Below are 12,017 nucleotides of genomic sequence, written 5' to 3'. Positions count from 1 at the left end.
TCCCCCAGCTGCTCCCATGTCCTGCAGAGGCATGAGCCTGCCTGTCATTCCTCAACCAAAGTTTTGTCCATTCCAAAAGGCCGGCCTGTCTGGCCCCCATGGTTTTGCACTATTTTTGTGAACAGGTTTTATAAAAAGGAAGCCTTTTGTACAGCGGGTTTGTATTTGATTAATATATTAGAGTTCCTCTCTAGTACTGCACTCAAGTGGAGATCTATGCAGTGGGGTCCCTTTTTGTTCTTGGGAAGGGTTTGCTCAGGCCCCTTGTAGACGCCTTTTTGTAGATAACTGAGCTTTTTGGCCTGAGTCTTTGACAATCAGTTGCATTATTCCCCCCTGCCCCCTTGCTGTTTTACCTATTGCAACCTGTCTTTGTGATCTATATGAGGTATGTCATGGGGGAGGTGCTGCTACGCCCTCAGGAGTCTGAGCAATGGCAGGGGGAAGCAGTGCTGGTTTCAGCCCTGTGTGCTGCTCCTGGGCCCTTTAGAGCAGGAGCAGTCTATACCCATCAAACACCGATGACAGTGGCCATGGCAGTAAGTGTCATCTTTCCTGTGGCTGCATGTTGGGAAGCCAGAGCCATGGCTCTGGGGTAGTTCACTGGGCAAGGGTAATCAGGACACATGGAAGGGGTGCCAGTGTGAACCAGACTTTCCCAAGTGCCTTACCGACTCTAGCCAAAGCCACGGGCATATTTGGCCCTAGGGCTTCCTGCCTTTGCACTATGACTCCTTGCTGGAGAGCATGGCCTCTCTGTTTCCTGTGCTGTAGCTAGTGTGATGGGTGCAAGCAGTGTAGCCCTGCCCTTCATTGCAGAGTAGAGGTAGGCAGAAGATGGGGTGTTTACATGCTCACCATTGGGAAGGCTCAGGGGTGCCCGCTCTTGCTGTTGTGTAACCATGTGTCTGTTTGAATATTTTCTAATAAAAACACTTTGCAGCAGTTGGTGTCTGGTGGTGTCCTGCATGTCCATAACCAGCAGCTGGGCTCTGGGTGGGGAGTACAACTACTTCCTTGAATAAGAACCTAGCAGCGTCCTGCAGGCAGAAGAGCCAGTGCAAGCAGCAGGCTGTTCTGATCTGTAACCCTGCTGGCTTGCAACAGGAGTCAGTCCTCCAAGCTCCTGTGCAGGCCTGAGGGTGCCATAACATCCTTTGGATAAGACTTAGTCAGCACTTTGGGGCCTGCAGCCAATCCTGCCCAGGGCCTGTTTGTGTGGCAGGCTTCAAAATGTTAGCACTGTTGTGTGTTCCCTAGGCACATGTGGAAACAACTAGAAAAATTGAAACAAAACAAAATTGAGGTACCATCACTACCAAGGGGAAAAGCCCGTGACCAGCCACTTGTTTCCTCAACCACAGATGTCAGTTAGCAAATGGACCGTGCTGGTGTGTTCCAAAGCTACCAAGAACTGTCACATGGGTGTAATTTAAGGCTACAAGGGAGGTTTCTTGCTGACAGGATCAGTGTCCTACTGTAATCCTAATCCTTGCTAGCTTCTACAGTCTGCAACGTACAACTTGGACACCACAGAGGTTTATTAATGAAATTGAGCAAGAAACAAACCAGGAAAGCAGCAACAACACCTTTGGGCCAACAGGGCTCAGTCCTCTTCACTTCCACAGCTTTTTGATAGACATGTTCTTTTCGCTGTCCTTCTGCATCACCTGGGAGCAAGGAGGCAAAGGTTAGATCTCACTGGTTGTCTCCAAGCTTACTAAGGGAGGTCACACTCCCTTTAGCTACATGAGAAGACAGGCCTCTTTCCCTGGAGCTTGTGCATTCCTTGCTGCAGTAGCTCTCATGATTTGGGCTACACTACCTACACATCACAATCCAATGAGCCTTTTTACTGCCTCCACGCATTCAAAGCCAGGGAAGCAGATGGACTTTAGAGCAAGGAACCAAGTTATCCCACAAGGCTTCACCTGTTCTCACATTTCACAGAGAAGTTGCAGCTCTGTGGACCCAATCCCTACTTGGGAGATGAGTAGCATTATCCAACTGAACCTGGAGCCCTGTTAGACCATTTGGGCACTTTCATGTCCCATTCCCAAATGCTAGCTCATGGGCTGAAGCAAAAAGGCTAGAGCTCTGGGTATGACTACCTAGCTGACATCTTAACAGCCTGTGGGGTAATGGCATAGGGTGAAGTAGGGGTGTACAGATAGAGATTTTTGGGGCCAACAGCAATAGTTGATAAAAAGGGGGCATATGGACAGATACTAATTCGACTTCTGATACACAGCTCTTCAGCTTGGAGAGTAGCATTCAGTTGATTAAGGGGCAGATCAAGGCCCCAGCAGTGAGGGAGGGAATGGGGTTAGGGCTGACCAGCCAGGGCACACAGATGGGCATTTATTGGACAAATTAAAAAGAAAACCCAACCAAACAAAAACAACCAAAAAACCTAATCTGCATTAGGCAGATTTACGATACAGAAATTTTTCTTTGTATCGATGCCAGTCCAATATTGGATCAATGTATCAGTGGACCTCTAATGCGAAGACACTTCTCTAAGGCTTGCTGTAGTCATTTCATTGTGGGTGTCCCTATTCTAGCCCAGCATGCAGGTACATTAACACTACTGCCTCCATCCAATGGGGCATGTTTATCAGCTTCCTTTGAGTGCGTGTTCCCTCTTGCTCCTCTCCTTTCCCTGCAAGGAGAACAGTCTTGATCTCTGGCAATTTTACAGGAACCCAATCAATTTTGTCATCCACCTATAAACTGCCACCTTTCAGAGATGGGGGGAGGGGGAAGGGGTAGCTGTATGCACGTGCACGTGTCCATCCAACACTGGATTGTTTTAATAAAATGGGTCAGCAGTAAGCCGCCCATGAGGTGCCAACTGGCTATAGGTTGAGTTCTTACTGCATCACAGACTTGTATGTTCTGTTCTTTCAAAGCAGTCTGACACTGGCCTAGCAAAGCCACACAGGAAGGAACAATAGGAGGGGCTTACCTTGGCTACAGCCATTTCAAAGTCTTCCTGTGTAACATGCACCCTTCTCTCCCTCAGTGCATACATACCAGCTTCTGTGCACACACCCTGCAAAAGGACAAGAGAGAATCACTCCCTGTTCTGTACTGCTCCCTGCAGCTGCTGTCTTCACCCACACTGCAGCTAGTTGTCCTGAGCAGAATGGTTCTCAGCTGGATTGTCAGCTGGTGACATATCCCATGCATCTGATGGACATCCCCCGGCTGCAGGCACTTCCTGACTTGAGAGGTTAACTCAAAACTTGATAGCAGGGTTCAAACCAAACCTGCTGCAGGAGTCAGGCTGGTAACATTCTCATTGCAAGGAGCTCAGGGAGACCCTGTGCATTCAGGAGAAACTGCTGCTCCACTCGATGTGCCCATCCCAACCAATGCCTGTGTCAGAAGCCCTTTCCCCACTCCAGACAACTCTGGCCCTGCTGCACTCACCTTCACCTCAGCACCAGAGGCTCCTGGCATCAGCTCTGCAATTTTACGGAGGTTTATACCCCGCGTTAGGTTCATTTTCCGAGAGTGGATCTTCAGAATGTCTAGGCGAGCCTGCGGGAAAGAGGGCCCGGCCATGGGTGAGGGCCAGCAGGGGCACGGACTGCTCCAGGGAGCATGGCCATCAGGCCAGCCCAGTCACTCAGCTGGACTCTAGCTTGAGGGCTTCCCCAGACACCCTTCAGGGTTGACACTACAGAAGCTGACCACAGGCCTTGTCCACAGCCCCTAGAGGAAAGCCCCAGCTGCAGGCTGACAGGGCCCCAGGCCCCGGATGGAGGAAAACCAATAGGCCTGGCCCTAGGAACAAAGGGAATGAGGCTGCAATCAGTTGCATTGTGTCTGCCTCCCAGGGCCAGCTCCACCTTACCTCTTCATTTGGAGGAGGGAACTCAATCTTCCTGTCAATGCGGCCAGGGCGCAGCAGTGCAGAGTCCAGGATGTCTATCCGGTTAGTGGCCATAATGACCTACAAGGGAAGAAGTGGTTACTGATGCTGCCAGGGTCCTAACTTGACCTCTACCTGGGAGCCTCATCCTGCGAACCAGCTATATCAGGCCCCTGGTGCCACTTAGTCATCACTACCCTCAGTTCACACCCAGTCAGGATGCATCCTGTTTCCTACTCATCCTGAGCAAATTAATGGGAACTGGAAAGGGAAATGGAAGCCTGTACTTGCCTCTGGCACAGGCTGGGGAGCTGAAGTGCAGCCAGGGGAAGCAACTTGCCCAACATCACACAGTGGCAGAGATGCTGAGAGCCTCCCTCCCTCCCCAGTGCTGCCCTGTCACTCACTTTGATGTTCTTGGTGGCTTCGAAGCCATCAAGCTGGTTAAGGAGCTCCAGCATGGTGCGCTGCACCTCGCTGTCACCCCCAGATCCACCTTCCAGGCGAGAGGAGCCAATGGAGTCGATCTCATCCATGAAGATGATGGAAGGAGCGTGCTCTCTGGCCATCACAAAGAGCTCCCGCACCATGCGTGCACCTGGGGACGAGAGAGGCCCCTCAACACTCTGCACCAGGACAGGACATGGCTAGGTAGCAGATACTCCAAGGCAGGGATTCCCAAAGTTTTTATGCTGCAGCCTGGCAAACCACGGCTCAGCAGTCACAGCTGACCATGGCCAGAATTGGTCTGGAAGACAGGTAAGAATACCCCCATCCCTGGGGGGGATCTGGGCCAAATTCTGTACTGCTGCAGGCCCTGCAGAAGCAGCTGTGGTTTGCCGGTCCACAGCCACTTCTGGTCCAGCAGCCGACCCATGGCCCAGGGATTGAGAACCCCTGCTCTAAGGGATGGAGCTATGAACCTAGAGAGCTCCTGGCCAGCATCAGTAGCACCCTTTACAACGAAGCCAGCCAGTGAGCCCAATCTAGGGAGTATTCACTGCAGTACGAGGGACAAGGATACTATCTTTCCATCCATTAGCTAGGCACAGGCCCTTGTGGGAGGCATTCAAATGAGCCACAATCATGCATATGATCATGGGCTCACTTGGCTCAGTGGAATGGCAACACAAGCCCCAAGGAGGCCATGCAGTGCCAGAGCTCATGTACTTGCCAGGGCCTAGCATGGACATGCTCTTAGGTGTTGACTTTGTCTCTGTCCCTACTGCAACCTCCTCCCCACTGCAGTCACCCTGCCTTCCTTCACACCTACCCTCGCCGATGAACTTCTGTACCAGCTCAGAGCCTGAGACACGGATGAAGGTGCAGTCAGTGTGGTGAGCTACAGCCCGGGCAAGCAAGGTCTTTCCAGTGCCAGGAGGGCCATACAGCAACACGCCCTGCAACAGCCATCATCGGGTGGTCAGAGGGTGCTCTCCCTCTAGGCAGGAGCAGCAAGTCTAGTGGCATGGCTTGGGGTGCAGGCACAGATGACAGCACTTGGTGCCACCTAGTGGACAACTAACTTAAAAACACCCAGGTTCGGGCAGGGCAGGGTGCTTCACCTGCAGTGCACCATGGCCACTGCAAATAAATAAGGGAGCAAAGTGAAGCAACCAGAGCTGTCCTAGTGGAGCTCTCCATGTGCTGCCAGGTGAGAGGGACCCCTGAAAAGCTGTCAGTGATTCTTGTGCCTGCAGACAGGGGTACTGCTCATGGCCCAGGGGCAGGGCTCTGCATGGCAACATCCCCTCCCTGCCCCTCCAGCAAGGCTTACTCAGCCACACTGAACTGACCCCTCGGGGCAGACAGCAGCAGAAGGAACAGAGCAGCCGCACGCTTCACTGAGGAGTTACTGGCCACGTAAGAGGTGAGGCAAGAGCACATACCACTGTCCCTCTTGGCACTGCCCTTGCTGCAGCAGCCAGCGTAAGCCCATCCCAGGTTCCCAGGGCAGAGGTGACGGGCTGTCTCACTGTGGGGAGCCTAGGGTTTCTGGCCATCACTTCCGCTGGTACCACTGTTGCAGGGAAAGGCCCTGGTGCCCCATAATGCACATGCCAGCGTCTGTGCAGACGCTCAGGGGCACTCAGTACCTTGTGCATGAAACCCACCTCCTTTTTGATATGGGTTCCCAAGGCCTCATATCCTGCTCCCTGCCTCTTAAGGCAGGGCATGGCTAGAGAGCCCAGCTTATGTCACATGAGTGGGAGTGTGTGTGGTGGGGGTAGCCTTGCTGCCCCAAGCTGCAGATGCTGACAACCCCATCGATCTCATCCTGGATCAGCAGCTCTCAAGCAAGCAACTGGAATAAGCCTCCTTCTCTGGGGCAGAAGGAATCATGGATTGGCAGGCAGTCTACTGTGCACAGTGGAGAGGACTAAGAGGCTGCAGTGCTCCTACTGTTCCCTTGCCCCTTCCCAGTCTAGCCCAGAAGCCTGGTTAGCCACACATGGGTGGCTGAGGAGAGGCAGGGCCACATCATCACTGCTCAGTTTTGGAAGGCAGCCCCCAGTAAGCAGAACTCCCTGCTTCCTCCACAGCTGGCACTGCACACACACTGACACCTGGGGAACACAGGGGACCCAGAGCCTGCCCACACTTCCTGCATGAACAGCACTTGCCTTGGGCTGGGCAATTCCCAGGGCCTCAAAAAGCTCTGGATGCTTGACAGGCAGCTCAATCACTTCCTTGATTTCCTTGATCTGCTTGTCCAAGCCTCCGATCATCTCGTAGGTGGAATCAGGGACCTTCTCGACCATCATGAGGGACACAAGGGGGTCCACCTTGTTAGGCAGAATCTTGTGGAGCGTGTAGCTGTCATTCCGCAGTGCCACGCGGCAGTTGGGGGTCACCTTTGGAGAAGAGGACAGGAGCTAAGGCCTAAAAGCAGAACCCACCCCCCCAGCAAGCTGCTGGATGGGGCTGCAGCAAACAGAGCTGCATGAAGTGCACAAGAACGGCGCAGCCTCCTGTGCAGCATGCTGGCAGGTTAGGGACTGCAGTACAAAGGAGAGTGGCTGCTGCCGTGCCATACAACCCCAGACCTGCAGGGCTCCCATCATGCGGGTCTCAATACTTACATCATTGATGTCGATGTTTTTATCAACGTCTACCACAAATTTCCCTTCCGGGTGGACCTGAAACAGATGAGTCACTGGCTGAGTGCAGCTGAGGCCTCTGGGCAGTTTCCTCCCCAAAGGGCAAGGCCCTAGGGTGGGACCCAAAAGACAAAGATTTTTAGCAAGTTCAGGGCAAGATTAGTCCAGGTACAGGCCTTCACTGCCCACTCACGGGCTCTTCCCACACAACCACAACCTGCAAGGCAGCTCTAGGGGCAGAGGTTGATCATAACTCAGACAGCTCTCAGGAAGTCCTGGTCTGACCTTTCTTTGGGGACTTTGCAGTCTGATGCCAGAGGGATGACTGCAGCAAGGCCCCGTGAAGCTCCGAGGAGCCCTGCTCCTGGATACCCATTTTCTAACACCTTTCCCATCTCATGGTGACCTCCCAACCCTCAGGCCTCCAGCCCTGCTCCCAGGAGATGATTTCTCAGTTTAGGAGAACCCTCTGGTAGGAAGTTATCAGAAATCTGAGCCAACCCCTTAGTTTCATCCTGTTCTTCCAAGCTATACCTCCACAGGCCACCTTGAGGAGCTTCCCTCTCCCCTGGGAGTCAGCACTCACAGATAGCTGTCACCCTCTTCCCCATGGCTCTTCTTGCCATGGGATGGAGGGACAGATTTGCTGCTCTAGCCACTACATTACTACTGGATTTGCAGTGCACCAGCATCCCCCAGTCTGCCTCACCTTCCCCTGCAGACCCTTTCTGGAGGCGAACCCCAGTGGTCATGTGTTTCCCCAGAGCAAGCCCACCAGCTTCCTAAGATGTGCCCAGGGAAAGCCAACAGCTGTGCTGTAGGACCATGGTGCCCTGCTGGGCCCACTCTACAGCAGTGTGTAGGTCAAGAGTGCAGTCCCCTGCCCCAGGAACCCAGGCCTCCATGTAATTACACTGGGGCCCAAGGCCAGCAGTAGGCACCAATCAGCCCCAGGAAGCAGCATCCCAGTTCTGTACCTTCACAAGCACTTTCTTTTTGTCCATGGCTCTCACCACCTCGCCAACGTAGGAGCCCTGCTCCTGTAGCAGCTGCAGCTCCTCCCGCAGCAGGCGCACTGCAATGGAATAAGAGATTTTAATACTGTATGAAGGGCTGGCAGGGCTTCACTGGTTCTTAACTGGGACCATACAGAGGACAGGCCTTCCAGGGCAGGGGTTCTCCAGCCACTGTTACTGCCTACCCAGCTGCAGCCATGCTCTGCTGCCAGTGTGGGCTAGCATAGAACCTCAGCCAACACATTCCTTTGTGGCTGGATGAGACAGTCTATGGGGTGGAGGGGAGCATCTGTGCTGCAGTGGAAATAAAGAGGCCGCAAAGCTTGGATGCCAACAGACCAAGACAGCCGGGGAGGGTCCATACCTACAGAGCACGCAACAACTCTGTGTTGGGTCTCAGTTCACCAGGGATTCCACTTTCAATATTATCAAGTGGGAGGCAGCTCCCCAGTAGCTGGAAGGGGAAGGTCAAATAAACCCATACCTTTGGCATTCAGTTCATTCCTTTGCGCTTGCAGACGGCGGAGATTCTGGCTCTTCTCATTCACAATCAGCTTTGGAGAGGAAGGACAAGGTATAAGCCCTTACCAGCCCACAAGGGTCAGCCCTGCCCAAGTGCCTCCACTAGAGCACAGCAGCTCAGATGATATGTCAACTGAAGCTGCCAGCAGAAGCCTGTGTGAGACCAGTCTGGGCACAAATAGCACCCTCTTTTTGTCCATGGCTCTCACCACCTCGCCAATGTAGGAGCCCTGCTACATTAAAGAGGAAGTTAAAGGGGTCCTTCTCAGGGTGGATTTGATTTAAATCAAATCGACTTAAATCACTGAGAAGGAAGCCTCATTTTAATTATTGTTTTCTACAAAAAGTGCCTGTGAAGTCATTAGGAGGTGAACTATCTCCAATTCACTAGATCATAGATATTTGGGGGATATTTTTGCCACATTGTATTAGGAGGACATCAAATGAGGTCTGCAGCCATGTTATTAGCTTGGGGCTTTCTTCACTTTCTTCTAGATTTCTTCTCATCTTTGATTCCTTGTCTCTTTTGCAGCCTGGCAAGCCTGCTGTCACGATAGGTCATACCATTCTACCATACCATTACCTCACTAGATCTCAAATCAGTGGAGAGGCTATACTCAGAAACTTATCCCTCAAGGCTTCTAGAATATTCTGCTCAAAATGTTTCTCTTTTGTTTCTACTGCCCCTTCCTTCTTGCATTTATCTCCAGACTCCTCTGCCTTGCCCAGATCTACTCCACCCCCAACAATCTTCTATTCATTTTACTTCTTGAAAATTTGCACTTTTAGGGAGAGGCAAGGGCTTGACTCTGTGTACACAAACCTGCAGAGAAACAATAGGGCTGATGGGTAAGTAATCAGGTCTGTTCTCTCTCATCTCCATATACTGCTGTTAACAAGGATGTTATCGCACAATCAAAGGCCAAGACAGTAAGCCTTACAAAGAGAGGCTGAGGGACATGGGACTCTACAGCCTGGAGAAGGAAGGCCCAGGGGGAACTTGGCAGCAGCCTGTAAGTATATAAGAGGTGTACACCAGGATCTGGGAGAACAATTAAAACATTGATTTTTACCCACCCTAGGTCCTTCTCAAGGGGAAACTCCTCAGGTCTAGCACAATGGCTTTTGCACTCTCTGCCCAGCTCTTGCCAGAGCCTTGTCCTAGAAACCAGCCTGGCACAACAGCTGGGAAGGACTCACCCTAACTTGCAGGCCACAGCCCTTCATGTGCAAGCCACTGGCTTTGGAGGTTTTGGGAGGTCACATCATTGGGGCAGGGACACCTCCGCCAAACAATTCATGGGCACTTGGCTAGGGCCCTTGGATTTGGCCACTTACTACCCGCCCCAACAGCCTGAGGTTGTGCTGCTTTGCACTGAACTAGACTACCTTCCTGGACAGCAGGTCAGCTCACTTCAAAGGGTTATTGCTAAGTGGAAACTCCTCCCCCAGGGAGGGGTTCCTGGTGATGCTGCTGGCCAGCAGCACTCCAATCCTATCCTGGCAGGATTGAGATAGGGAGTGGTCCTGAGCCTCCAGCCCCACTGGCAGGGGGGAAAGGGGCAGGAGCTGGGCTAGTTGGAAGTGCTATACAAAAAGAGCAGAGGGACAGCAGGGTCCCTGCTGCAGAAAACATGACCTAGTGAAAACACAACCCCTGCAGCTCACCTGCAGCTCCTCAATCTTTGACAAGTAGTACTGGCGGAGGCCTGTCCCTCCTTTGCCTTCATCCATCTCCATCTGCCAAGAAAACGTGACAGAACATGCATGTCAGCCCAGGAAAGCATCTCAGACAGCCCGACAGAAAAAGGCCAGACTCATGGCAGGAAGCGGAGAGGTTTGTTCCAAAAAAAGCTGTGCCTGGAGGTGGCAGGTCCCACCACACAGTAACACACCCGTGGGACAGATACAGTCTCCGAAACCCTCCCCCAACTGTTCCTCTGCTCCTTGTATGCCCAGGCGCCCCCTTTCAATCAGGGCATCCCACCTATGGCCAAGTGAGGACCCAATGGCCCTGCCAGCATGTCCATGGGGCAGGGGAAGAGAGCAGAGCCCATTAATACCAGGGTGCTCTGCACCTCCTCCAGGGGACCGTTTTGTCCCTGGCACAGGAGCATGGGAGGAAGCAAGGCAGGAAGAAGAGTAGCCCCTAGGCCCGGCGTTGAACTGGGAAGGGGTTTGGAGCAAGGTGGAAGATGAGGAAAAGGGGAAAAGCAGGATGAAGGGAGCATCAGGGGCTTGGGGGAAAGGGAGCTTCAGGGCTTCACAGAGTGACAGCTGGAGCAGGGCACCAGGGCCCCATTCCCTGGCAGGGGCAATCAACAGTCTCAGTGCCATGGGGATGGAGTTTGCTGCCACAAAGGGGCTACACATCCTCACAGGGACACGTCCCATTGTCAAAATGTAGTGCTGAACAAGCCAGGCTTGAAGGCATCATATGCCACAGTGGTTCTCAACCTTGTTAGATTCCAGGCACCCCTGGGAAAACGCCAGCTTGCTTTTCACCCATTTTTGGCAACAGGCAAATAATTGAGCAATCTTTCTACTGGAAAGTGCTCAGAAAGAGCGCAAAAGGGAGGACATGGTTTCCTATGGGAAATCTTCAGGTTTATCTTGTCAGTCCCCTTCACACACCTAACAGTGCCTCCTGGTTGTACCCCGACCACATTCCAAGGCCCCCCAGGGTGGCGCAGCACTCAGCTGACAATCACTGCCATCACATCAGGGCAGTGCAACCCCTGGCCCACGGAGTCGCACCATGCGGCCTGCTGGGCTCCCCACTGTGCAGGGGTGGCACTGACAGTGTTAAACGCAGCTCCCCAGCAGCCAAATTGACAGACCCGTGGACAGGCCAGCCCGGTGTGCTGGACCGGATGAGTGCATCTGGGCGGGGAGGGGACGGGGTTGAGCACTGCTGCCCTGAGAGGACGTGGGGCTGTTCAGCCCCACTGACCAGGAAGGGAAGGCAGGGCCGGGTGCCCTGAATTGTGCCATGACTGTCCCGTCTGCCAGCCGGGGCGTGCCGAGCGCTCTACGAGTGTAACACGTCTGTCGGGCCCAAGCGCGCTATAAACGTGCCGGCTGCCGGGGCCCGAGCGCTATAAGCGGGACGTCTTCCCGGGAGCCCCGTGGGACTGGCACGGGGCGGGCCGGGGGCCTCGCAGTACTACCCCTCACTCCGGCCGCCCTGACTCAGCACCGCGAGGCCGGCCCCGCAGCAGCCCGCTCCTCCCTGGCCTCGGGCGCAGGACGCGGCGGCCCCCGCGGTCCGGCTTGGCCCCGCACGGCCTCACCTGCTCGGGCCCGTCCACCGCCATCTTCTCGGCCGGCATCGAAGCAGCTCACTGGGGCGGCAATGAAGGCCCGAGCACCTGCCCACACCAGAAATGGCCACTGCCCTCACTTCCCTTGCCGTTGGTGCGCACGCACAAAGGGCGAAACTTCCAGCTACACCATTTCCTGTCCGCGAGTAGAGTGGCGCCGGAAAGAAAATACTGA

The 12,017-nt window shown here is 53.7% G+C and overlaps 1 protein-coding gene across 1 annotated transcript; it reads right to left on the bottom strand.

Moving 5' to 3' along the window:
* Nucleotides 1–1,523: 1,523 nt before the first annotated feature.
* Nucleotides 1,524–12,004, bottom strand: PSMC5 (proteasome 26S subunit, ATPase 5). The gene is made up of 12 exons (XM_090044728.1): nucleotides 11,813–12,004; nucleotides 10,188–10,259; nucleotides 8,482–8,551; nucleotides 7,959–8,056; nucleotides 6,964–7,020; nucleotides 6,505–6,735; nucleotides 5,154–5,280; nucleotides 4,288–4,478; nucleotides 3,863–3,961; nucleotides 3,436–3,546; nucleotides 2,969–3,055; nucleotides 1,524–1,670 (listed from the first exon to the last, which is right to left on the bottom strand). Exons 1-12 carry the CDS (start codon nucleotides 11,849–11,851, stop codon nucleotides 1,617–1,619), a joined length of 1,236 nt encoding a protein of 411 aa, XP_089900854.1. The 5' UTR covers nucleotides 11,852–12,004; the 3' UTR covers nucleotides 1,524–1,616.
* Nucleotides 12,005–12,017: the final 13 nt, after the last annotated feature.

The sequence above is a fragment of the Crocodylus siamensis genome, chromosome 4 (assembly GCF_052110815.1).
Source record: "Crocodylus siamensis isolate JL-2025a chromosome 4, ASM5211081v1, whole genome shotgun sequence".
In the NCBI taxonomy this organism is placed as follows: domain Eukaryota; kingdom Metazoa; phylum Chordata; order Crocodylia; family Crocodylidae; genus Crocodylus; species Crocodylus siamensis.
Note: the sequence above shows the minus strand (reverse complement) of the source record. Positions and strands in the feature narration are given on the sequence as shown.

Excerpts from the sequence above, each read along its gene's own strand:
- PSMC5 (XM_090044728.1), bottom strand. The coding sequence starts at position 11,851 with ATGCCGGCCGAGAAGATGGCGGTGGACGGGCCCGAGCAG. Across the intron at positions 6,736-6,963 it reads AAAACATCGACATCAATGAT|GTGACCCCCAACTGCCGCGT; the intron begins GTAAGTATTGAG and ends TCTTCTCCAAAG. Across the intron at positions 3,962-4,287 it reads AAGCCACCAAGAACATCAAA|GTCATTATGGCCACTAACCG; the intron begins GTGAGTGACAGG and ends CTTCCCTTGTAG.